This window comes from Lissotriton vulgaris, chromosome 10 (genome assembly GCF_964263255.1).
Source record: "Lissotriton vulgaris chromosome 10, aLisVul1.2, whole genome shotgun sequence".
NCBI lineage: Eukaryota > Metazoa > Chordata > Amphibia > Caudata > Salamandridae > Lissotriton > Lissotriton vulgaris.
In genome coordinates, this window is record NC_141698.1 from 196,667,615 (window position 1) to 196,694,299 (window position 26,685).

Sequence of the window (26,685 nt, forward strand, 5' to 3'; positions counted from 1 at the left end):
GGCTAAGAATATATCTAAGGAGCCATCGGTCGCTCAACCACAGTCAACGGTGAAATCGAAACTGAAACAGACACAAAATCGAAACCGAAACTGCTAAAGACAGTCCTCGGATGGACGACTTCGGATTCATCGGATCCAATCAAATTGAAGTGTCATCGACCCTTCGGGGTCGCAAGGGGGTGTCGGCCCGAAGATCGGGGCGTAAAGCCTGTAACTAAGGTCAAGCACGTCGCACTGAAGCCATCGACGTTGACGTCGAAAGATGGCAACACTAACAAAGGACTCAAGCCTCACAGGACCCTCGATCCAAAGCTTCCAGCCTCCAAGCCACTGGTGGTCAAGGCCTTTGAGTCGAAGACCAAAATCGGCCCGAAAGAGCATGTCAAGCCGAAGCAAAGGAGCGTGCCCGCTGCGCACCAACAGCTCGAGAGGACGCAAGGCCAAACACAAACTGGTGATCAGACTAAGCCGGTCGGATCGAAGACGGCGCCAACCTCGAAGAAGGTCAGTCCGTCTCCAATGCGCACGCCACCGATAAAGTTCGGACTGCCCCCGACCGCACGACCTAAGGCGTTCGAGCCACAACATAGCCTCGAACCGGCCAAAAAGGTGTCCGTAGTATCTAGGAATCAGCCCATAGAAGAGGACATTGTGTTCCAAGCGCCCTCCTATGATAACCAGTCGAAACTGTTCATCGACTCTGATTCTGGCAGACTCACTATTTATAAACGAAAGATCATTCCAGAAAATCCTATGGATTCATACAAGATCCCACTCAAAAAGAAAAGGGACTCTGCCACCTCACCTGTTCTTTTTGAGCCTGTGGAGTCCTATGGACAAGAATATACCTATTCACCCACATGTACTAATGAGGATGTGGTGGAAGGCTACAATGAGGAGGAGTTTAATTATCCTATTGACACAGATCAAGAGGAGCCCAAACCCTGGACGGACCCTGTTGACCCGTATGAGCCACACACCACGCCTGACACTCAGTCCTATACGGTCAAAACCTCGCCAACTGAAGATACAGCTGCGTTTATCTCGTTAATTGAAAGGGCAGCAAATCACCATGATGTGGAAATGCACGCTGACCCAGTAGAGGAAGACTTTTTGTTTGACACTTTCTCAACTTCAGAAAGATCAGTAAAAACATTGCCTATGCTGAAGGGGGTCCTTAAACACGCTAGTGAAATTTTTAAGGAAACCGCAAGGGTTATGAACCCAAGAATTGAAAAGAAATACCGGACTGCGCCTGTGGACCCTACATATATCAAAGGCCAGCTGCCATTGGACTCCTTAGTAGTGGCTAATGCTCGTAAGAGAGCAAACTCTCAAACAAGTGGTGATGCTCCTCCTCCATACAAAGAATCCAAGATCTTGGAAGCATCTGGAAAAAGAGTAGCGGCTCAAGCGGCAAATATTTGGAGAATCTCGAATACACAGGCCCTATTAGCCAGATATGATAGGGCTCATTACGACACGTTAGAGCAGCTGCTACAACACTTGCCTGATGCTTATAAGGAGGGAGCAGAAATGCTGATACAGGAGGGGAAACTGATATCAAATGCATCCATTAAATATGCGCTAGATGCAGCAGACACAGCAGCTAGGGCCATCGACACAAGTGTGATGCTCAGACGGCATGCCTGGCTACGCATCTCTGGTTTCAAACTACATTACTCAATCAGCCTGTTAACCCTGACTTTTTGTTTGGTCCTGATTTGGACGCAATCCTAGAAAAGATTAAAAAGGACACTGAGACAGCCAAATCCATGGGCGCTCTGCAGTCACAACAGTTCAGGGGAGGTTCCTTTAGTCGCTCCGGTAACAGGGGAGCCTCTAGAGGTCAAGCATCACAGCAAGCCCAATACAACAAAGGAGGCACACAGACCACCTATAACAAGAACAATAGGGGTGGATACCGGGGCAACAGCACCAAAGGCAGAGGACGAGGAAATAATAACGCCAGATCCTCCGCCAACACTAAACAGTGACGTCTTGCCACTGCCCCCGGACCATATAACACCGGTTGGGGGAAGACTTCAGCAGTTCCTGCCAGTCTGAGAAGGCATTACCACAGACAGGTGGGTGAGACAGCTTATCCAATACGGCTATTGTCTAGAACTGACCTCCACTCCACCAAACATACCCCCAAGGCACCGTCCTATGTCCGCAGAGCACATGCACTTATTGCAGCAAGAGGTCATCTGTATGCTGCAAAAAGGGGCCATAGAACTCATGCCTTTAGAACAACAGGGTACAGGGGTGTACGCGCTGTACTTCTTAATCCCAAAAAAGGACGGGTCTCTCAGGCCCATACTAGACCTCAGACCCCTGAACCAATATATCTTGTCAGAACATTTTCACATGCTCACTTTGCAGCAAATCCTACCATTGCTCAGTTAGGGAGATTTTCTAGCAACACTAGACCTGAAGGACGCATATTTCCACATTCCGATTCACCCGGGACACAGAAAATATCTCAGGTTCACCATAAACAACCAGCATTACCAGTTCAAGGTCCTGCCTTTCGGGGTCACAACAGCCCCCAGAGTGTTTACCAAGTGCTTGGCGACAGTGGCTGCTCACCTTCGGAGACAACACATTCATGTCTATCCTTATCTGGACGACTGGCTTATCCAAGCAAAGTCAGCCCAGCAATGTGCCAGCCACATGTCCCGCACGGTTCACCTCCTACACAGTCTAGGATTTTCATTAAATTACCCAAAGTCTCATCTTCAACCCGCACATGTACAACAGTACCTAGGAGCGACAATAGACACTCTGGCAGCAAATGCAAAGCCAAACTCAGCAAGAATCAACAGCATGCAATTGCTGATTCAGAGATTCAGACCCCAACACTCACTCCCAGCGCAGGTATTTATGCAGCTGATAGGTATGATGGCCTCCTGCATCTTCATAGTCCCTCACGCGAGGCTACACATGCGTCCGCTTCAGGAGTGCTTAGCATGACAGTGGAACCAGGCTCAAGGACCGCTAAAAGACCTAGTGTTGGTGACCGGTCGTGCATACAACTCTCTGCATTGGTGGAACACACAAAACCTTTGCAGGGGACGACCGTTCCAAGAGCCTGTACCACAGATAGTGCTGACGACGGACGCATCTCTTCATGGCTGGGGAGCGCATGTCCTCCATTACACAGTGCAGGGACTATGGATGACGCAGCAAAAGAGGATGCACATCAACCTGCTGGAACTGATGGCGATCTTCATGGCAATGAAGGCGTTCAAATTGCATTTGTGTAACAAGGTCGTGTTGATCCGGACGGACAACATGACTGCCATGTACTACATCCAAAAGCAGGGAGGGACACACTCTCCGCAGCTGTCACACCTAGCTCAGAGCATGTGGAAGTGTGCCATTCAAAGAAACATGTTCCTCATGGCGGAACACCTCCCAGGCCAGGACAACCAGATGGCGGACCTGCTCAGCAGGCACAGCCATCAGATGCACGAGTGGGAGATACATCCCTCAGTGCTACAACCGTATTTCCAGCACTGGGGTCATCCAGAGAGAGACCTGTTCGCCACAAAGGAAAACGCAAAATGCCAAACCTTCGCCGACAGGTTCCCACACCCGCAGTCTCAGGGCAATGCGATATGGATGAACTGGTCAGGCAGATTTGCGTACGCTTTTCCTCCAGCACCGCTCATACCGCTAGTGGCGCACAAACTGCAGCAGCACTCAATGACACTCATCCTTGTTGCTCCAACATGGGCAAGGCAGGCATGGTACACCACGTTCCTAGAACTTTCTGTGGTGCCTCACCAACGACTGCGACTCACACCCAGTCTCCTCACTCAGAGCCATGGAGATATTCAGCACCCAGATCCGCAACAGTTGAGCCTTGCAATATGGCTCCTGAGGTCATAGAGTTTGGCTACCTGAACCTGCCCCCTGGCTGTATGAATATTATCAAGGAGGTAAGAAGGCCTACAACCAGGGCATGCTATGCGGCAAAATGGAAGCGATTTGTCATCTATTGTTCCAATAATGACATAAATCCGCTAGATGCATCAACGCAAAACATTATGTTATTTGTTGCATCTACACAGATGCAATCTCCCATATAGTTCCATCAGGATACATTTAGCTGCAATAGCGGCTTAACTTCAAAACAGGCAGCACCTTTCCCTTTTCAGAGTTCCAGCCATTAAAGCTTTTATGGAGGGACTCAAACAAGTCATTCCTCCCAGACACCCGCCTTCACCTGTCTGGAATCTGAACGTAGTTCTTACCAGACTGATGGGACCACCTTTTGAACCTCTTCACTCTTGTGAGATACAATTTCTGACATGGAAAGTGGCCTTTCTAGTAGCAATCACATCGCTAAGAAGAGTTAGTGAGCTTCAAGCCCTAACTATTCAAGAGCCTTTCATACAGATTCATGCTAATAGGGTAGTGCTACGTACCAACCCTAAACTTATGCCTAAGGTGGTATCACAGTTCCACATTAACCAAACAATAGAACTGCCAGTATTCTTCCCAAATCCAGATTCAGTGGCAGACCGAGCACTGCACACATTAGATGTTAAAAGAGCACTCCTGTATTACATAGACAGGACAAAGGATTTCAGGAAGACTAAGCAACTGTTTGTTGCCTTTTCTCCACAGCACAAAGGCAACCCCATTTCCAAATCAGGTATAGCCAGATGGATTGTTAAGTGCATACAGATCTGTTATCAAAAAGCTAAACGCACATTAACAGTTCCCCCAAGAGTGCATTGCACACGCAAGTTAGGGGCATCCATGGCTTTCCTAGGTAACATTCCTCTAGAGGATATATGTAGAGCAGCCACATGGTCCACCATACATACATTTCCCAAACACTACTGCGTGGATGTACACTCCAAACAGCAAGCTGCTGTAGGACAGGCTGTTCTCAAAACCCTTTTTCAGACTGCTGCAGCTGGCACGGGCAACCACCGCTAAAGCTGAAACTGCTATTTATTCTATGCACAGATAGGAATTCAGCAGCCCACATGCCTCGAACGGAATATGCTACTTACCAGTATGCATCTGTTCTTGGTATGGAGGGCTGCTGACATTCATATCGCCCGCCCTCCTCCCCGGTGCCTGTCGCAGCTGTAGCACTCAGAATTACTCTCAAGCATGGTCATCACTTACTGTATCATACTCCATCTCTGCCACAATGGTGAAAAACAATCTGAGGATGGAGAGGATGCCCATGCGCACTGTAGTCCAGGGGAGGAGCCACCTATCTCGTGATACTTCGAAGACTCTTCCAGGACAACAATGTGCAATCATCCGGACCCAACACTAGGCGGCGATCTATGCACAGATATGAATGTCTGCAGCCCTACATGCCAAGAACAGATGCATACTGGTAAGTAGCATATTCCTTTACCCCCCTGTACCTTGTACGTCACGCCTTTTCTACCAGTATAGCATGTCTGACCCTGCCCCGTTGTATTCAGATGAATACATAAGGAAAATCTGTGAAGGCCCTTCGCTCTTTTCCGATACCACTGACACTACCCCCACCAATATCACCTCCACTCTCCCAGACCAGTTAGAAAAACTGCGGTAAAAACAGGTTCGCCTTCAATTAATGACTTTGATGTTGAGACAGTATTTAAAAGCAGATATAATCCAGTTGGGTCTCAAAGTACGCAAAATCCCGGGGATATTCACTGACAATCCAAAATATATTCACAACTTTAGTAATATTGGCACTACTTGTTCACGGCATTGGCTCGTGTTAGGTATTGAAATTGCTACTGAGACCTTAACAGCCCTCGCAATTGAAATTGACACCATTGAGAAACAACTGCAAGACAACAATCCGGTCCCTGATGCCAAAATCCTACTTGACAAAGTGCAAAAAACTATAGATGAATTCTATAGGACTGAACAAAATTATAAAAACAAAGTGTAATAAGATATTAAATCTTATCACATTGAAACCACATACCCTTATCTACAGAAAGATTTTTATACCAACAGGTCATATTCAAACCCCCGTAACAGCAGGCCGTGGGAACGCTTCAACCAACGTCAAACCTTAGTAGGTTTTTCGGATTCATCCATTGACTCCTCGGATAACTCGGACTCTTCAGAAAACCCAGGCGCCTCGGGTAGAAACCTAGGCCCAAACAAAAGTAATTTTTTAGTCAGAGGCCAACCCGAGACACCAGCACGTGGCAGAGTGAAGAGAGTACCATGGTGGTACAACCCCCCTGGAGAGCGGCAGACCCGCCAGAAATTTTATCAATGGTAAAGCAACCCTCTGTCAGCCAATCAAATTCACAGGTTATTCCTATTTTTAATCTGTCCAAACATAATCTTTCTGATTCCGAAACATCCCTCAAAAAAGGTCTGTCCTTTGTCCCGACTATACCTGCTAACTTCCTTGAGTTGCATACTGAAATTCTTAGGTTCTTTCGCAGGGTAAGATTAGAGGCTTTAGGGCTCGCTTGCTAAAGCGCTTGCGCATTGCTGGCTAGAGATATTGGGGCTTAACCAGAGCTTAACTATCGGGCGATTTCATGCAGTGCCCGTGAAAAGCGTGTGCACATCAAAGCCACCAGCCTCCCTCCCACAGGCATCTGAAGCTTCCCCCAGCGTGCGCTCAGCCTCAGGCAGGCATTTCTCCTCCCCTAATTATTCACTTAACTTTCACGGCCGCCAGGCCGTGCCTCGCATTTCTCCTCCCTCCCTCCCCACAGCAATGCCAAGAGCTTGTTTAACTTTTAAGCATGCACACTTAAAAGAGTGAATGCCTCGGCAGTCCCTCTCCTTCAACCCCGCATTACCATGCCATCACTCTTCTTCTCCTCTTGCTTTCTCTGGCATTCTCGTCCCTTATTTTTTGTAACGAGTATTCAACCAGTTTACAGTAATTGGAAAACATCTCTGTAACGAACATCAAAGCTCAGTGTTTTTTGTGAAATAGTCAATTGGATTTCATTTAACTGTCCCTGAAAACAGTAAGGGCGTTGTTGTCGATTGGGTCTGGGTTTATTTCAAAATTAGAATTGGACTTGGTTCTTAGATCACACACAAAAAAAACAAAGCCATCAGAAAAACGCGAGCGCCCGCTGTCAGCGTATGAATTTCCTTTGTGAACTAATTCTTCTTGTTGGTTTTGGTATAGATTAAAGATGTGTCCTGTTAATTAAACTGTTACATGTAAATCAAGAACGGCATGCAAAAGACACTTAAACATGCTCTCTCGCAGTGCTCCTTTCGACATCCCGGACACAGAACGGGTTACTCTCTCTCACTCAGGCGCAGGGCTGCCCACTGCATTTTAGACGCAGAGGCGACCCCCTTCTCCGTTCCATCTTAGGCGTACGACATCCCGATGTGCTGCAAAAGAAATTTGCATCCAAGACTGAATCCCAGCTGTGGTGCAAATTGTGCACTAAGGGTGTCTACTTGTTGATTGTAACGAGTATTCAACCAGTTTTCAGTAATTGGACAACATCTCTGTAGCGAACATCAAAGCTCAGTGTTGTGCCTGTGCATGTGTGCGCATCTGTGTGTGTGTGCGTGCCTGGGCGTGTTTGCGCATCTGTGTGTGTTTGCCTGTGTATGTGAAAGCATCTGTGTCTGGGGATGTGTGCGTCCCTATGTTTGTGCGCCTGTCTATGTGTGCGCATCTACGGGTCAATCTAGTGCTATAAAAAAACGTTAAAAATAAAAAAATAAATCTGTGTGTGCGTGCGTACCTTGGCTTGTGTGTGCATGCCTGGGCGTGTATGCGCATCTGTATCTGTGTGCGTGCCTGTGCGTGTGTGTATCTGCGTGTGCATGCTTGTGTATGTTTGCCTGTGTATGTGAAAGCATCTGTGTGTGTGTGTATGTTTGCCTGTGTATGTTAAAGCATGTGTGTGTGTGCGCATGCGTGTTCCTTTACTTTTCACTTTCGTTGGCATTTTTTTATGTTCATTGGCACACCTGTTCCTTATTGAAAAATAAATGCTCCACAAGTGCTATCATTCTGCGTGCAAGTGGAATAAAGATGCTAAGACCTAGGAAATGGGACTTCTGAAAAACGGTTGCTTATACCACTCAGCGAAATAAGTGCAAAGTTGTGCGTTAACATGCTGTGAATAATAACCGATACAAAGGAGGGCAACTTTCGATAAAGAAACCAGGTGAGATTCTAGCAAAAACACATTCTGTTCATGGGTTCTTGTTTCCTCAAAGAAAGTCATACATCTGCACCTACAGGTCGACAGCCTCGAATGGGAGCATATTTACGACTTTCAGGACTTCATAAAATTTTCCAGAAGCACCCAAGAAACCTCCAACAGTCCCAAATGTAATGCACTCCTAGAAACTGGCTACCATTTTTTTTTTCGTAGGGTCGGCATCCTTATTTATTTTTATTTTATTTTTATTTTATTTAGAGTGTTTCAGAAAGCATGCGCATGACCCAAGGGTATCAGTGCGCTGTACAAAGGTTGAATCCTTACATTATTTATAGGGTTTAAACCACTAGTTTATGCCAAACCAACCTTCCTCCTTTTTAGGTCTCGTCCTAGCTATTGCGTAAGAAATCGCTATGCGAGACTATAGTAAAGGGGCATTGCAAAGTGCTCCCAAAAAGCGAATTGCATGGCGAGAACGCGCCCAACTGCGCGCATCGTGCCTCCATACAATCCGTTTTTTTTTTTTTTAAGCGCTTCAGCCCACTGGCGCGTGCACGTCACCAGCCACATCCCATACCATTTGTTGTCTGAGCCTCGGCATCAGAATTCAAAGGGTGTGCTCCGCTCAACGGCCCCCCCCCCCCCTCCCCCACGCAATGCCGAGAGCTTGTTCTGAATAGAGTCGAGATGCCCACTTGACTGGACCGGTGCATAATAAAACTACAACAATAAACACCGCCTTCTGTTTTTCTACACTCGTCTAAAAAAAATACCCTTTCCTAGTGTGCCATCCTCCCATTCATACCCCACCACCAAACAACAAAAATCAGCTTTGCTGCGCCCAGAACATTAGAGCTGGGACAATAACGCCCTATGCATGGCATCAACACAAAATCACTAGAGCATCACCCAGTATTTACAAGCTGTGCCTCCTTTGCACTTGTTTTGTTAGAGGTCACCACAGGAGCCCACGGAGCTTCAAAAGTGAGCGCTCTCACCTTCCGGATTGGTGTTGAGCCCTCCCCCACCCTACGAGCACGAATGCAACGTTTCCCTCAACCCACCCTTCCCCGTGCATAGAGTGCGCAACCATCCATGTCCTTACCTAGAAGAGGGGAAACTTTTAAGCCCTTTTCTGTGGCATTACTGACTGGCTTGCAACACACACTCATTAAGCTGGACAGGACGCTTTGCAATCAAACTTTTTTAGATGAATATTTATTTTATTGATAAAGTACCCTGAGCAAAGTTTTATTTGCTATCTATAACTCTATTACTGCATTTGCAGCTTTTATCTCTCCTCCTCTGCGAGATTTCCAATCGTTCCTGCCCCCCTCCCCAATTTAATTTTTTCCCGTCTCTTCATTGCTTGCCCGTCCCCCAACCCCCCGTGCCTTGCTACGGTTTTCAGACTGCCAATTCTGCTGTGAAACCAATGTTTTGCCCTGCCTGTGTTTATGCTGCATGAGTTGTTTCTAACCCTGCATCAACCTTAATTGCTGGGGGTTATATACAAGGGTATGGTCGGTGCTTAGGGGCTAAATGTCTGCGGCCGGCTCACCGTGATTAAAAAAAGAAATATTCTTTAAAAGGGAAATCGTGCTGACTTATTTAAGCATTGGAACAAAAAGTGCTTAATGTTTATATTAAAAACGTCTCGACTGGTTTCTTCAGTAATTTTCTGAAGAAACTCAATCACACATTTATTAACATACCATTCACGCAATGCGAGCAGCCACGAGAGCAGCACAGGACACTTCCCTCAGAACTCCTCTTTCTGTAAATAAAGTTCCAATATGAGCTTTGCACGTAATAAGGCTATTGTTGAAGAAATGGGGCTTACACACAGTGCTTGAAATGATACTCCACGTAGAGGCACATCTAATAATCTCTACACCTACATCTAGGCTATCATTAATTTTTTTGGGCTGTAGGGAGATTCAGAATAGGCACAACTTCTCTAGTTTCTTGTCTTGCCGTTGCTCCCTGATTGCCCTCGTTTTTTTTTACCTTCGGCTCCCCCACTCCATCCATCTATCCATCCCCCCCACTCCATCCATCCATCCCCCCACTTCATCCATCCATCCCCCCCACTTCATCCATCATCCCCCCCACTCCATCCATCCCCCCACTCCATCCATCCTTCCCCCACTCCATCCATCCTTCCCCCACTCCATCCATCCTTCCCCCACTCCATCCATCCACCCATCCATCCATCCATCCCACTCCATCCACCCATCCCCCACTCCATACATCCATCCCTCCAATCCATTCATCCCCCCACTCCATCCATCCATCCCACTCCATCCATCCATCCCCCCCACTCCATCCATCCTTCCCCCACTCCATCCATCCAACCATTCCACTGCATACACCCCCCACTCCATCCATCCATCCATCCCCCACTCCATCCATCCCCCCACTCCATCCATCCCCCACTCCATCCTTCCCCCCACTCCATCCATCCTTCCCCCCCACTCCATCCATCCTTCCCCCCACTCCATCCATCCTTCCCCCCACTCCATCCATCCTTCCCCCACTCCATCCATCCTTCCCCCACTCCATCCATCCTTCCCCCCCACTCCATCCATCCTTCCCCCCACTCCATCCATCCCACTCCATCCATCCATCCATCCCCCCACTCCATCCACCCATTCATCCCCCACTCCATCCACCCATCCATCCCCCCACTCCATCCACCCATCCATCCCCCCATTCCATCCATCCATCCATCCATCCATCACTCCATCCATCCATCCCCCCACTCCATCTATCCCCCCACTCCATCCATCCCCCCACTCCATCCATCCCCCCACTCCATCCATCCCCCCACTCCATCCATCCCCCCACTCCATCCATCCCCCCACTCCATCCATCCCCCACTCCATCCATCCCCCCACTCCATCCATCCCCCCACTCCATCCATCCCCCCACTCCATCCATCCCCCCACCCCAATCCATCCATCCCACCCCAATCCATCCATCCATCCCACTCCATCCATCCATCCACCCCACTCCATCCATCCATCCCACTCCATCCATCCATCCACCCCACTCCATCCATCCATCCACCCCACTCCATCCATCCACCCCACTCCATCCATCCACCCCACTCCATCCATCCATCCATCCACCCCACTCCATCCATCCATCCATCCACCCCACTCCATCCATCCATCCACCCCCACTCCATCCATCCACCCCCACTCCATCCATCCACCCCCACTCCATCCATCCACCCCCACTCCATCCATCCACCCCCACTCCATCCATCCACCCCACTCCATCCATCCATCCCACTCCATCCCTCCATCCCTCCATCCATCCCACTCATCCCTCCATTCATCCATCCATCCATCTCCATCCCCCCACTCCATCCATCCCCCCACTCCATCCATCCCCCCACCCCAATCCATCCATCCATCCACCCCACTCCATCCATCCACCCCACTCCATCCATCCACCCCACTCCATCCATCCACCCCACTCCATCCATCCACCCCACTCCATCCATCCACCCCACTCCATCCATCCATCCACCCCACTCCATCCATCCATCCACCCCACTCCATCCATCCATCCACCCCACTCCATCCATCCATCCACCCTACTCCATCCATCCATCCCACTCCATCCATCCATCCATCCATCCACCCCCACTCCATCCATCCACCCCCACTCCATCCATCCACCCCCACTCCATCCATCCACCCCCACTCCATCCATCCACCCCCACTCCATCCATCCACCCCCACTCCATCCATCCACCCCACTCCATCCATCCATCCCACTCCATCCCTCCATCCATCCCACTCCATCCCTCCATTCATCCATCCATCCATCTCCATCATCCATCCCCCACTCCATCCATCCATCCCCCACTCCATCCATCCATCCCCCACTCCATCCATCCATACTCCATCCATCCATCCCCCCACTCCATCCATCCATCCCCCCACTCCATCCATCCATCCCCCCACTCCATCCATCCACCCATCCTACTCCATCCATCCACCCCACTCCATCCATCCATCCCACTCCATCCATCCATCCATCCCACTCCATCCATCCATCCCACTCCATCCATCCATCCCACTCCATCCATCCATCCCACTCCATCCATCCATCCCACTCCATCCATCCATCCCACTCCATCTATCCATCCCCCCACTCCATCCATTATCCCCCCACTCCATCCATCATCCCCCCCACTCATCCATCCATCCCCCACTCCATCCATCCATCCATCCCCCACTCCATCCATTCATCCCCCCACTCCATCCATCCTTCCCCCGCTCCATCCATCCATCCACTCCATTTATCCATCCCCCAACTCCATCCATCCATCCCCCAACTCCATCCATCCATCAACTCCATCCATCCCCCAACTCCATCCATCCATCCCCGCACTCCATCCATCCATCCATTCCCCCGACTCCATTCATTCCTCCCCGCTACACACTCCTTCCCTCCCCCGCCCCACACTCCATCCCTCCCCGCCCCACACTCCATCCCTCCCCGCCCCACACTCCATCCCTCCCCGCCCCACACTCCATCCCTCCCCGCCCCACACTCCATCCCTCCCCGGCCCACACTCCATCCCTACCCCGCCCCACACTCCATTCCTCCCCCACCCCACCCTCCATCCCTCGCCCACACTCCATCCCCCGCCCTACACTCCATCCCTCGCCCACCCTCCATCCCTCGCCCACCCTCCATCCCTCGCCCACCCTCCATCCCTTGCCCTCTTGCCCTGCCTCTATCTTTCACCCTCCCTCTATCTAACTTTCGCCCTCACTCTATCTTTTGCACTCCCTCTATCTTTCGCACTCCCTCTATCTTTCTTTCGCCCTCACTATCCATCGCATCACCACAGCATCACTCAGGGGCACCACAACATCACTATGCGCTACCACAGCATCACTGAACGCCACAGCCGAAGGCGCCCCTAAGGCAAGCCCGTCTGCGCCAAGACCGCGCCAGGCGCAGGAACCTCTGCCCAAACCACCAACCATATCAGGTATCTTCCTAGCGACCTTCTCCTACTACGTGGCAAGAACAATTGCTCCTGCAAACTCGACATGCCGAACCTTACCGGCTCTTTCAGCTGTATACTTTGCCGGTGGTCCTCTATCAAAACCCCAGCCCACTCGCTCAACTGCCTATCCCTCCCCAAGGCCAGCCAGCCGCCCTTCAAAGGTGGGCTGAAAATGCCCGCTCTATGTGTAAGCATAGCCAAGACATACGAGACCTTATTCTCGATTCAGATCTTGACTGCCTCCTGATAACGGAAACCTGGTTAACGGAAGACTGCAATCCGGACTTGGCCATTGCCCTTCCCCAGGGTTTCTCCATTTACAGACAAGATAGACAGAAAGGGAGAGGTGGAGGAGTTTCAATAATACTGAAAAATAGCTTCTCCTGTCACACATTTAACTTGGACCCCTTAAAAGACACTGAAAGCCTTGGTTTCTCAATCAAACTCAATGAATCCTTGTCCTTATCAGGTGGCCTAATCTATCGCCCACCCGGAAATGCCTCCAAGTTTTTAGACACATTGAGCGACTCTCTGGGACATCTTCTACTTAGATACCCTCACTTCACCCTCCTCGGGGATTTTAACTTGCATCTGGAGTCCAGATCCGATCCACAGACCAACAACTTTCTACAGACTTTAGAAATTTTCAACCTGCAGCAAGGTATCACACTGCCCACCCATTCACTAGGACATACACTCGACGGTGTATGCACCAACTTTCCCCCTCTAATTACCTTACCCCCGTCCCTCAAATATGGACAGATCATAGCCTAATCCTGTTCCACATCAAAAACGTACGCCCACAAACCTCCAGCAAAACCAGCCCCCACTGTGACAACCCTGTCAACTGGAAAAAGGTTCAAGAAATTCTTGCACTTAATCCCATCCTCCAATCTCAAGCCCCCACTCTTTCCGGAGATATCGAACACGACGCAAACCTTTTCCACAACTGGATCTCCCAGGAAATCAGTACGCGGAACCCTACCAATCGTCCCCGCAAATCAGATAAAAATCCTAAAACCAATGCCCCCTGGTTCACCCCCGACCTAGCCTCATCTCATCTATTGTGCAGAAAAGCTGAACGTCAATGGCGTAGTACTTACGACATTGCCGACCGTCTCGCATACCTCCAACTAAGGAAAAACTACCTCTCCAACATTAAAGCTGCCAAAAAAACCTTCTATGTCAACGCCATTAAGAATTCCAATCAGCAACAAAAAACTCTGTTTTCGATAGTGAAATCGTTCATCCAGCCCAAGGCGCTACAACCCGAAATCCCCCATCCCAGGATCTCTGCAATAAAATAGCGGACTACTTTGAGGAAAAAATCAACGCCATTCAAAAAAAGTTTACCCCCCCACAAACAACTCAAGGCGCACACGATCCGCCTCAGACAGTATCGCCCGCTGGTAGCCTTAAGAACTTTACACCGGTCACCTTAGATCTAACCAGAGAAGTCATCCTGGCGTGCAAATCTGGCTCTCCATCTGACCCCTGCCCACCCAAAATACTCCACCAACTCATTGACGTGGTAAACCCAATCATTAACGATATCGTCAACTCCTCGCTCCGCACTGGATCTGTCCCCCGCCTGTGGAAACAGGGAATAGTCAAACCGCTCATGAAAAAAGCTAACAAATCCCCGTCAGACCTCACCAATCTTCGTCCGATCTCGCTCCTCCCAGCCTTGGGAAAAATCACCGAGCATGTGGTTTACAGAGAACTCAAATGTTATCTGGAAGCTCACAATGTACTCCACACGCAACAATCTGGTTTTCGCCCCAACCATTCGACCGAAACAGCACTGATCGAACTTTCCGACTCAATAAAGATGCTACAAGACCAGAAGAAGAAAGCCATCCTCATTCTTCTCGACCTCACCGCGGGGTCCGACACCATCTCCCACTCCATCCTAATCAGCAGACTGGCGGACATAGGGATTTCAGATATGGCCCTATCCTGGATAAAATCATTTCTATCCGACAGGTCCCAAACTGTCGCTCTTGGTCCCTTCCACTCCAAAGAGAAGAGGGTATCCTCCGGTGTACTCCAGGGGTCCATTTTAAGCCCCCTCCTTTTTAACATTTACCTTATCCCGCTGTTATCCCTGATTGAGTCATTCGGCATACCTGTAACATCGTATGCCGATGACACACAACTCGTCGTACCCCTGGAAGAAAACTCGACCAAGGCAGAGCTCAACCTCAAAAATTGTCTGACCTCGGTCTTCCAATGGATGGAGGCTAACCATCTCAAATGTAACTCCAGCAAAACGGAGATCCTCCCCATTGGAAAGAACACCACCTTCTGCCCAGCCCTCTGGTGGCCGGAAAACTCAGCTGCCCCCCCTCAGACCGTAACATCTGCAAGGAATCTTGGCGTCCTATTCGATTCAGACCTATCCTTCGACCTACACGTAAGGACCGTAGCGGGCCGATGCTTTGGAATTATAAAATCTCTAAAAAAAATTCTTCGACTTCCTTCCACTAGACTCCAGGAAAACAGTAACAGTGGCCCTAATTATTTCACGCTTGGACTACTTTAACGGCCTCCTGGCGGGTACTAAAAAGTCCACTCTGACCAAGCTCCAAAGTGTACTTCACACCGCTGCCCATCTAGTCCTTAAGCTGCCCAGAAAATCATCCATATCCGCAGCTCTAAGATCCCTGCACTGGCTGCCACTCCACAAAAGAATGTTTTTTAAGATGCTGATTGTCGCCTTCCGGGCTTTTAATAAAACCGGCCCTAAATACCTTACCAGACGTTTCCCCCACTACAACCCGAGTAGATCCCTCCGCTCGTCCCATGACAATCTCATCCTCCCTGGGAGGTTCAATTTGAAAACTAAAGGTGGAAAAACCCTAAGCTTCCTGGCCGCAAAAGCCTGGAACCTCATGTCGAAAAATCTGAGACTTCAAACTCAATCAATCAATCAGTGACACTTATAAAGCGCGCTACATACCCGTAGGGTCTCAAGGCGCTGGGGTGGGGGGGCGCTACTGCTCGAACAGCCAGGTCTTCAGCTTCTTCCTGAAGGAGAGATGGTCTTGGGTCAGGCGCAGGTCGGTCGGGAGGGAGTTCCAGGTCTTGGCGGCCAGGTAGGAGAAGGACCTTCCTCCTGTAGTCGCTTTTCGGATGCGGGGGACGGCGGCGAGGGCGTGGTTGGCTGATCGGAGGTGGCGTTTGGGAGCGTAGAAGTTGACTCGGCTGTTGAGGTAGCTCGGGCCTTGGTCGTGTAGGGCTTTGTGTGCGTGGGTGAGGAGGCGGAAGGTGATTCTTTTGTTGACGGGGAGCCAGTGAAGGTCTCTCAGATGTCCGGAGATGTGGCTGGTTCGTGGGATGTCGAGGATGAGTCTGGCTGAGGCGTTCTGGATCCGCTGGAGTCTCTTCTGGAGCTTGGCGGTGGTACCGGCGTAGAGGGCGTTGCCGTAGTCCAGTCGGCTGGTGACGAGGGCCTGGGTGACGGTCTTCCTGGTCTCGGTGGGGATCCACCAGAAGATCTTCCGAAGCATGCGTAGGATGTTGAAGCACGCCGAGGAGACGTTGTTGACTTGCCTGGTCATGGAGAGGGAGGGGTCCAGGATGAAGCCCAGGTTGCGTGCATGGTCTGTCGGTTTAGGTGCGGTGCCTAGGGCGGGAGGCCACCAGGAGTCGTCCCAGGCGGAGGGTGAGGAGCCCAGGATGAGGACCTCCGTCTTGTCCGAGTTCAGTTTCAGGCGGCTGGTCGTCATCCACTCGGCTACCTCTTTCATCCCTTCGTGCAGGTTGGCTCTGGCGGCGGCGGGGTCGTTGGTCAGGGAGAGGATCAGCTGGGTGTCGTCGGCGTAGGAGATTATGCTGAGGTTGTGTTTGCGTACGATGGCCGCGAGGGGGCTCATGTAGACGTTGAAGAGGGTGGGGCTCAGAGATGATCCTTGGGGGACGCCGCAGATGACTTCGGAGGCCTCTGACTTGTACGGTGGTAGGCGGACTCTCTGTGTTCTTCCGTCGAGGAAGGAGATGATCCATTCCAGCGCCTTGTCCTGGATTCCGATGTTGCTGAGGCGCCGTACTAGGGTGCGGTGGCAGACCGTGTCGAATGCCGCGGAGAGGTCTAGGAGGATGAGGGCCGCTGTTTCTCCATTGTCCATCAGGGCTCGGATGTCATCGGTGGCGGCGATGAGGGCGGTCTCGGTGCTGTGGTTGGCTCGGAAGCCGGACTGTGAGGGGTCGAGGGATCCGTTCGTCTCGAGGAAGGCGGCCATCTGCTTGTTGACGGTCTTCTCGATGACTTTGGCTGGAAACGGGAGGAGCGAGATGGGGCGGTAATTCTTGAGGTCGGTGGGGTCCGCTGTTGGTTTCTTGAGTAGAGCGCTGAGTTCGGCGTGTTTCCAGCTCTCAGGGAAGATGGTGGTGTCGAAGGATGTGTTGATGATGTCTCGCAGGTGGGGTGCGATGACAGCGTCAGCCTTGTTGAAGACGTGGTGAGGGCAGGGGTCGGTCGGTGATCCGGAGTGGATGGAGTTCATCGTGCGGATGGTGTCTTCGGTGCTGATCGGGGTCCAGGCGTGGAGGGTGGTGGTGGGGGGTGGTTGCTCGGTCATGGTGTGCGTTGGTTGGTTGTTGAAGCTGTTGTGTATGTCCGCGATCTTGTTGTGGAAGTATGAAGCGAGGGAGTTGCAGAGGTCTTGCGATGGGGTGATGTCGTTGTTTCCTGCGCTGGGGTTGGAAAGCTCTTTCACGATGTTGAAGAGTTCCTTGCAGTTGTGTGCGTTGTTGTCCAACCGGTCCTTGAATGCTGTTTTCTTGGCGGCGCGGATCAGCTGGTGGTGTTTCCGGGTGGCAAGTTTGAAGGAGGTCCTGTTGTCCGGTGTCGGTTCCCTTCTCCAGACTTTCTCGAGGGCTCGGCAGTTCTTCTTGGAGCTCTTGAGTTCGTCGGTGAACCATGGGGCCTTCTTGCTGCCGGGTCTGCTAGGCGGGGTCCTCAGTGGGGCGAAACTCAAGAACTCAAGAAAAGCCCTTCAGAAAAATGCTAAAAACTTGGATTTTTAACCTTCCATATGACTACACCAAGGCAGCCATCTAACTCCCACTGTTTCTGTGATGTGTCTCATACCCTCTAAATAGGAAATCAGCTAAGATGCTCCTTCCGGAGCGAACGCTGCGCTTTATAAATACCCCCACAAATTCCACAGCATCACTCGTCGCCTCCACAACATCATTCAGAGCCACCACAGCATCAATCTGTGCAACCATTCAACAACTGATTCAAATATGTTCTCTCAATGTTTCAAACTTTATTACAAATGTCACAAAAAAAGTTATTTCACTTCTGTTCTTGTATTTTCATCACAATAAAATACACTAAACATAATCTTCCAAAAACGTATTTGCAAAAGTTTAAGCTATTGCCATTATAAATTACAGTAACTTTTATTTAAGTATTAAATATTGAAAAAAATACAACCCATTGTTGTTTTTAATATTAAAACATCCAAGTCATGTAAATACAACACATATTGCATTACAAATGCTATAGGTGTCACGTTTGCAAAAGTTAACACTATTGGCATTGTAAATGACAAAGTTATTAATTTCGCTATTTTCAAAACAAAAACATAAATAAAACATAAATAAAAAAGTTGCCATTTACAATACTAATACCTCTAACTTTACTAATGCGAGCCCTATTGCATTGCAAATGCTTGTTTTCAAACCAATCCTTGGCCATTTCTAATACACTTTTTAGACCCCCATCTAATTTCTCCCCCACAGCGGGTATGGTCCCACCCGAAGTCATCACGTTTGGAAAAAAATGGTTAGTAAGGACCTTGCATCCCTTAAGGAAACCAAAAAATATATTCCATACAATTTGGCCTTGGAAGAAAAGAAAGCTATTAAAACCCTAAAATCTGTCGACACACTCATTATCAAGAGCGCCGACAAGGGAGGCGGGATCGCCCTCCAAGACAAGGATACCTACTCAAGTGAAATCCTACGCCAGTTGGGCAACACTGATCATTACATGAGACTACCTACTAACACAGCCAAAGAATTGCAAGGTCTCATCTCTAGGATAACTACAGAGGCCATGAAATCTGGTTTCATTAGCCAAAAGGAATTCTCCTTTCTAAATGTTAAATCTGCAAGAACACCCGTGATATATACCCTCCCTAAGATCCACAAAAGTGTCACTAATCCCCCTGGAAGACCCATAGTGTCTGGCTGTGGCTCCATTTTGGAACCCTTGGGACACTTTGTTAATTTCTTCATTAAAGATTTGTTCCCATCAACCAATGCTATGTGAGAGATAGCATGGCGATGGTCAACCTCATTGAAGAACTCCCGTTTTCTGAAAGTAATCAATGGTTGTGTACTCTTGACGTCGAATCATTGTACACAAATATCCCTCAGGTTGAGGCTATGCTAGTGATACAAAGCACTTTAGACTCTAGACCCAGACCACACAGAGTACCCACATTTTTTATTCTGCAACTCCTCGAATTGTGTCTTACTAAAAACTTTTTTATGTTTGAACAACAATTCTACCAACAATTAAAGGGTACGTCCATGGGCGCTATTTTTGCTCCAAATTTGGGCACACCATACTCTCCACCACCAACCCATTTTCATCTGCTATCTCCATTTGGAGACAATATATTGATATTTTTCTCATTTGGGATCAAGACCCTAACATTCTCCAGCAATTTATTCACTGGCTCAACAACAACTGTTCTGGTCAGACATTTACTAGGACAATTGATCCTTCCTCTATTTCCTTCCTTGACTTAACTATCTATCACTGTGACGGTTGCCTACATACCAAGCTTTATCGCAAACCCACTGAGCGCAACACTCTCCTCAGTAATTCTAGCAACCACCCCAGAGCTCTAAGGGACTCTCTACCATTCTCTCAATTCTTGAGAATTAGGAGGAATTGTTTTGCAAAAGAGGGCTACTTTAGGAAATCTTCTGTACTATCCAATAAACTCAAAGACAGAGGGTACCCTATTAAAATAGTCTGTAGGGCGACCAAAAGAGCGTGGTATTGCCCAAGGGAGGTCCTTCTCAGCCCCAAGCAAAAAGACCCCAGTACCAAGATTGCTTGCATAACAACATTCTCCCCAGTATCGAACTCTCTGATAAAGTCCATTCTGAAACAACGGCCCTTACTCAATGCTGGAAACCTTAAAATTGAACGTCCCATTTTTTCATTTCGAAAAAGCTCCAATCTCAAGGATCACCTGGTAAGGGCAGCACTCCCAAGCCCCACACGACGACTAAAACCAGATGCACACTGAAATCAGGGAACTCTTGTGGGACATGCTAAATGTGGTTCATGTAATGTCTGCGATTACACAATGGAAGGTAAATCCTTCATATTTAAAGATTACTTCGCAGTCTTTCAGCAACTGTAATACCAGCGATTTTATTTATTTGATCCAATGCCCATGTCCATGTATTTATGTTGTCCAGACCAAGCAAAAAATAAAGACCAGGATTGGACAACACCGGAGCCGGATACGCTGCAAAACACCCAATGCCCCTCTGGTCGACCACTACCAACAGAAAGGCCATTCGGAAAATGATTTTCAATGGACAGTTCTGAAAGCTTTGAAGCTACCTCCCCGTGGGGGCCACATGTCATCGCTACTCAACAAAGAGGAACTCAAAATGATCATATTATTGGACCGTATTAAGAATGGTCTTAACCGAAATGAAGATTGTACCTCCCTGCTCTAAAACAATATAAACATTGTCACCCTTGAGTGTAATATGGTTGCCCTTTTTCGAACCATGTTCCTATTCCGCCTTTTTTAATTTTCTAAATTCTTGAATTGTTTTTGCACATATCGCTTGTTCTTTGTAAATGTCTGTAATTGTTCATTGTTTAAAAACACATGTCCTATGGTGGTGGGCCTATTTCAGCACTCTCCCTCCTGATCCGCACCGTTCCAATATGGCCGCCAATTGCCTTTCCGAGGTTGCTGTAATTTAACCACTTCCCTATTGTCCCTATGCACACCCTTTCACTGTCCCGGGCAGGTTAGAGCCTTCCAGTCTTCTGCCACTACTAAAATGGTCGCCACTATTGCCATGCACATCACATTGACTTCTACCTCGGCCACTCGCAAGATGGCGCCCACTCCGGCGCGAGGTTAAAAATACCGGGGCTACTCCCATTCGGTTCCTTCACAGCGCCATTGAGCCAGAAGGGCACCATGATGTCCCATCCAGGACACTAAGGTAAGGCCTCGCCTAGGCTCCCCCAGTTAATCCCAATGTTGCCCTACGCTGGAATCTTCAGTGTCAGACGCCTTACTTAACCCTTATTGAATTGAATTTTTCTACGTGATCAGGCAACCCGCCGAATTACCAATTGGTCACTTCACCGGAATCCCGGAACCGTTCTTAAATTTGAGCAATCGCACGAGAACTAAATTACCTGGTAAGGCTCCTTCCCCTGCCCACTCGCTCGCCCCAGCCCTAATTAAGGCCTTCTAATTCTGGTTTCACCTCTCTCACCCGCTCCTTAGACTGCACTCCACTTGGTTGCCGGCCTTCATACCGCAACCCACTGTGAACAGTTGATGCCTCGCACAACCGATGCGCCTTCCTATTCCTGTGCGCCTCCATTCCTCCACAGCTAACAGGCTACACCAGCCTAAGTCAAATTAATAACTCGCAGTAACGATCTTGCTCCATGATTAATTCACACTGTTTCTCCCATAGGCACCTAAACATTGCCTTTGTCCCATCACCTGTCATCTTCACCCACCCCATGAACAGAGTCCCATGAGGTGAGATCCCCTCACCTATCTAACCAACCCCAGCCTTGAAATCCACGTCCCTACGCCTCACAAACACTCCCACCCACTCCCCAAGTCACATACTTCAACCTGTCTCACGGAATGCGTGACACGCACAAATCCACGCACGGATGGAAGGTTTCACGTTAAGTGTGGCATGGCTAGCAGCATTGCTATACTGTGTATGCCATAGGGCTAAATCCTGTCCCTTGTTCCCCTTCCTTCCCTTCTCCACAGGCTTTGCACGTTCAGGCAATCTAATTGAGTCCTGATGATGATCCTTCATTGTACATAGGATCGAAACGCCGTCGACTGTTTATGTAGTGACGCATAAAATGTCGTTCAAATGTGTAAACTACATGAGGCCAGCTAGTTGAACTTTTTATCCCTTACTAGCGCCTCCTTCTTCTTGAATTGCCTGCAAATCCTTTTTCCCTTGTTTTGTCATTTATGTTTTATATACTGGATACAGGACTGTATCCCACTTTGTAATTGTTCGCTTTATACTTTGTCTTAAACCTTGAACATTGATTAAATCAGTGTCCGGCTGGACACTCGCTTACTTATAGTACAGATTGGTGTCTATAATTGCATCTTTTTCGTTAATTGTTTATATTAAGGACCACTGTTGCCTGCTATAAAAGACTCCTGATGCAGCCAGTCTAATCCTTATCTCCTACAACCCATAGTCGGATGGGCGCCTTTTGACACCGATTCGATGGCACGCTGGGGTCCTAGGTCAGTTCTTCAGCCTTATTTTGACGGGCTAGGAATGGAGGGGGATTGGGAGGGGTCACTGGACCCTTTACAAGACCAGCTGGAGCACTACATGAACTGGTATGAGGAACTGGGTGAGGCCAGTGGACTGGATACTACCCCAGATTCTGGTCTACTTTATCCCCCTACCGTATATGGAGGAGGAAGCTTTATATTCTATGGTGGTGAGAAGGGCAGCCGAGGCACTGGACCATCAGCTCTCTTTGGTGGATGTCAAGACTAACATCTTGACGTAGGTCCTGAAGCTGGGTGTCTCCTCCTAGGAACCCCTACTGCCTTTCAACGCAGCGTTAACTGTGTTCTTCTGGGCACCTGGTCCAAGACCATCACAGGGGCTCCTGTGAATAGGATCATCGCCTGCCATCATCCTGCGCCGGGTGGCCTGATATTCCCCACTAATCACCCTACCCCCCCCAGAGCTTGGTGGTCCAAGCCTCTACCTCAGAAGGCGTGTTAGCTTCTGCACCCACGGACAGGGAATCTAACAGGCTGGTTATTTGGGACAAGAAGATTTTTTCTTCTGCCAGCCTTGCATTGCCAGCCATATCCCAGCCACAAGACTGCGCAAGTTCAGCAACTTATGAGCGTCTGTGGGCGCGGCTCCTTTAGACTCCGTGGATCAGGCAGACAGAGGTCCAATCAGCCAACTCCTCCACCTTCTAAACTTTCAGAGTCTGGCCCTTCAGGATCATGGGTGACCGGTTGGTGGCAGGATAAGCCATCAGCTCCACAATTGGCAAAACATCACTTCGGACAAATGGGTTCTTCAGATAGTCCGGAAGGGTTACTCTCTTCCTTTCAAGACTTCCCTTGCCTCCATGTCTCCGACTTACATCCGACTGATGGAGGACCACCTGAACTTGCTTCAGGAGGAGATCAGGGCTCTCTTGGCCAAGGGATCCACAAAGAGGGTTTCAGCACCAGAAGTAGGCTGTGGTTGCTATTCCTGCTACGTTCTGGTCCAGAAAAAGGACAAGGGGCTTTGTCCTATCCTAGATCTGTGAGCCCTGAACTACTTCCTCAATGCTGAAAAGTTCAAGATGCTCACTCTGGCTCAGGTCTCATCTACCCTAGACCATGAAGACTGGATGGTGGTTGGACTTTCAGGACACCTATTTCCATATTCCTGTCCTACCTACTCATCGGTGTTACCTGCGGTTTACGGTGGGCCAATAACACTTTGTTCACTGTGCTCCCCTTTGGGCTTACCGGCGCCCCTCGGGTGTTCACCAAGGAGATGGCAGTGGTCGAAGCTCATCTGCGCAGAGCAGGCAGGGGTGCCAGTCTTGCCCCAGCTCCACGACTGGCTCTTGAAAGCGAGCTCGTCCCAGGCTGTCACGCAGAGCCGATCGACAGCACCTAACGGCGTGCAAGGGTATTGCTTGGAGAAAAATCATCTGGATCCAGTCTGACGCCTGGGAAATTCAAAGGAATCTGCGGCTAGATCATGTTTCTATCAGATAAGATGTTACCAAAGGTAAGTAACTTGTCCTTTTGTCCTATACTGTAATTCTCAAGACCATTATATATTTCTCTTCGTAGGTCCTCCGAGCTACGTACCTGCTACAGCTTTTCTTCAGAATGCTGGCCAAGCTCACTTGATCAGTCAGTGTGAACAGCTTGAGGGGGAAGTAGGTGCTTTTCTTCAGCAAAGACGCTCAGTGTTACGAGGATGCCTTGAACACTTACATAATTACGCAACAGTGGCTCTACAGTACCCAAAGACTGTGTTTCAGAAACATCGTACTGAGCAGTGGAAAACCTGGATGGAAGAACTGATTTGCGACATGACAATGGATCATTGTCAGGAACTGTACAGAAAGTAAGTTAACAAATATAAGCAGTGACTGTGGAAGCCTGTTTTGAACAATACCGTCTTCATATGGGGTAGCTTCTCTGCGAGTAAGCCACATTTTAGTTGAAAGGTACAAACCAGTTAGCATATTACTTTATAAAGCAATCAATGTCAGGGGTCTTCACAATTCTTTCTAGTAAGATCTTGACCCTAGTGTTACGTGAACTAGTATTTTCTTATTCATTTCATTTTTCCTCCAGAGTACAGTTCCAAAACAAATTCTACAAATTACTTCTTGTTGGTGATTCCACACCTAAGGAAAGGCACAATGGTGGAATGAAACCTACATAGAAGTGCTTTGGTTCAGCCTTACGCATCTGTTGGTCTATGCAGTTGTCATTTCCATTTACATTCACCCACCCTGCATGCAAAATAGGCCTGTGGGTTAGCCCGCTTAATCCATTGGTTGCCTTGCGATGAGAGTAACAATGCTTCACCTACTCATAAGTGAACTTTAATTACAATTGGGTCACTCTGTGTTCCTCAGAACTTTCGGTTAATAGGTAACACAGTCTGGTTCTGTTGGAAGCCCTTTAAGAGCAATTACTTATTTCAAGGCAAGTGGTTTAACAATCCCCTTAAAAAAGTCATTGGGTTATTGGGGCAATTAAATGCAGCCCACCAGACGTACCAGTGTGTGGTGCTGCTTAAATAATTATCACAAGGGCCACTGTGTTTACCACACTGTCCTGATAAAGACCCTAATTGATGTATGTACATGCATTGTGAACAGATCGAAACATCGCCGAATTTTGTAATTTATCCTGCAATATGAGACCCATTTGGGCAATAAAGTAAAAGTAGATCAACCTCACAAGCCTATTTTGAGAGATTTGCTTTAGAATTCTATGGCCAGGCCACATAAAAACAGCAAAGAACTATCTATTTTTTTTTATTGTATATTTACACACATTCCTGAGCGTTTTTTGTCACTCGTCACTGTATAGAGTAAGATTGTGGATTGAACGGTCTCATAACAATATAGACTTGTTTAATACAAACCAAGTGATTTAGACTTTTATGTTTTTTTAATGTTTTCTTAATGATTAAACTGAATTTTGTAAAGGGATTGTTTAAACCTCTTACCTTCATTTCCTAAAGGGCATCTGACAGAAAACACAGCTTGTGTAATGTATTCATAGTGAATAACCACCTAAATAGAAGTGTACTTAAATGCCAAGGCTGTTGGCACAATACTTTGCCATTGCTTTTTTTCATTCCATCCCGTTTCCCTTTTTTTTTGCTTGCATGTGTAAACTGTGTTCCTGATGGATACTTCCAACCAAAGATTCCTCACCTTCATAATGTTCCGATAGGCCAGACTGGATCTGGAATTCTTTAAAACATTTGCTCGTATCTGCTACCAGATGGCACTCTCACAGTCTACCTCAAGGAGATACATGTAGGCATCACCTCTGTCGCCTAAAGTCAGTTTCTTTTTGTGCCCTTCGGGGATCCTGAGCTCCACTATGAATTGTCAGTCTACTGACGCATGCCAGACTACAAAACAACAGTGCGCCAGGGAAGAAATAATGTCTCCTCCCAAGCCAATTGGTTTTAAGCTTTGCAATTAGAAAAAATGTCACAACATAAGTCTTGGTCTGGCCATGACTCGAAGCTGTGCAACAAGTGTGCTCTGATGCACCTGAAGGCGATCGGAGTGCAGGAAGCCAATTTATATGTTGCGGAACAGACAAGGTCATACTTGAAGCAGCAGTCCATCTTTAAGTCATGATGCTGTTTCCGTTCCTGATTGCAGAGCCGCTCTTGCCTGTCCCGATGGAAGTCCTCATGTATGTCAAAGTCCAAAGCATGCCATAAGCTCAAGAAAGTCCATCAGAATTTTTCCTGCTCTCTTCACTCAATCAGCCTACACGCCCAAATTCCCTGGGCCATCATCAACCCTACAACAGACTGGGCCTTTAAATGTGGTCAAGCTGCAGATATTTAGTGATTCTGTCTTCCTCTGGAAAGCTTTTAATCCTGATGGAGGCCCAAGGGGCCATCAGTCGCACTTCTGCCAGGTGTCCCTTCCCTGTTGCTGACTGACCCCCACTGGGCCTCCTTCAGATCCCTATGAAC

At 48.5% G+C, this 26,685-nt stretch overlaps 1 protein-coding gene across 1 annotated transcript in view; it reads left to right on the plus strand.

The window, feature by feature from the left end:
• The window catches only part of SMG1 (SMG1 nonsense mediated mRNA decay associated PI3K related kinase), a 1,828,328-nt gene that overhangs the window by 1,280,092 nt on the left and 521,551 nt on the right, over window positions 1-26,685 (plus strand). The window contains exon 48 of the mRNA XM_086940872.1: window positions 24,291-24,570. Within this exon, the coding sequence (XP_086796998.1) occupies window positions 24,291-24,570 (280 nt within the window). The remainder of the gene's footprint in view (window positions 1-24,290; window positions 24,571-26,685) is intronic.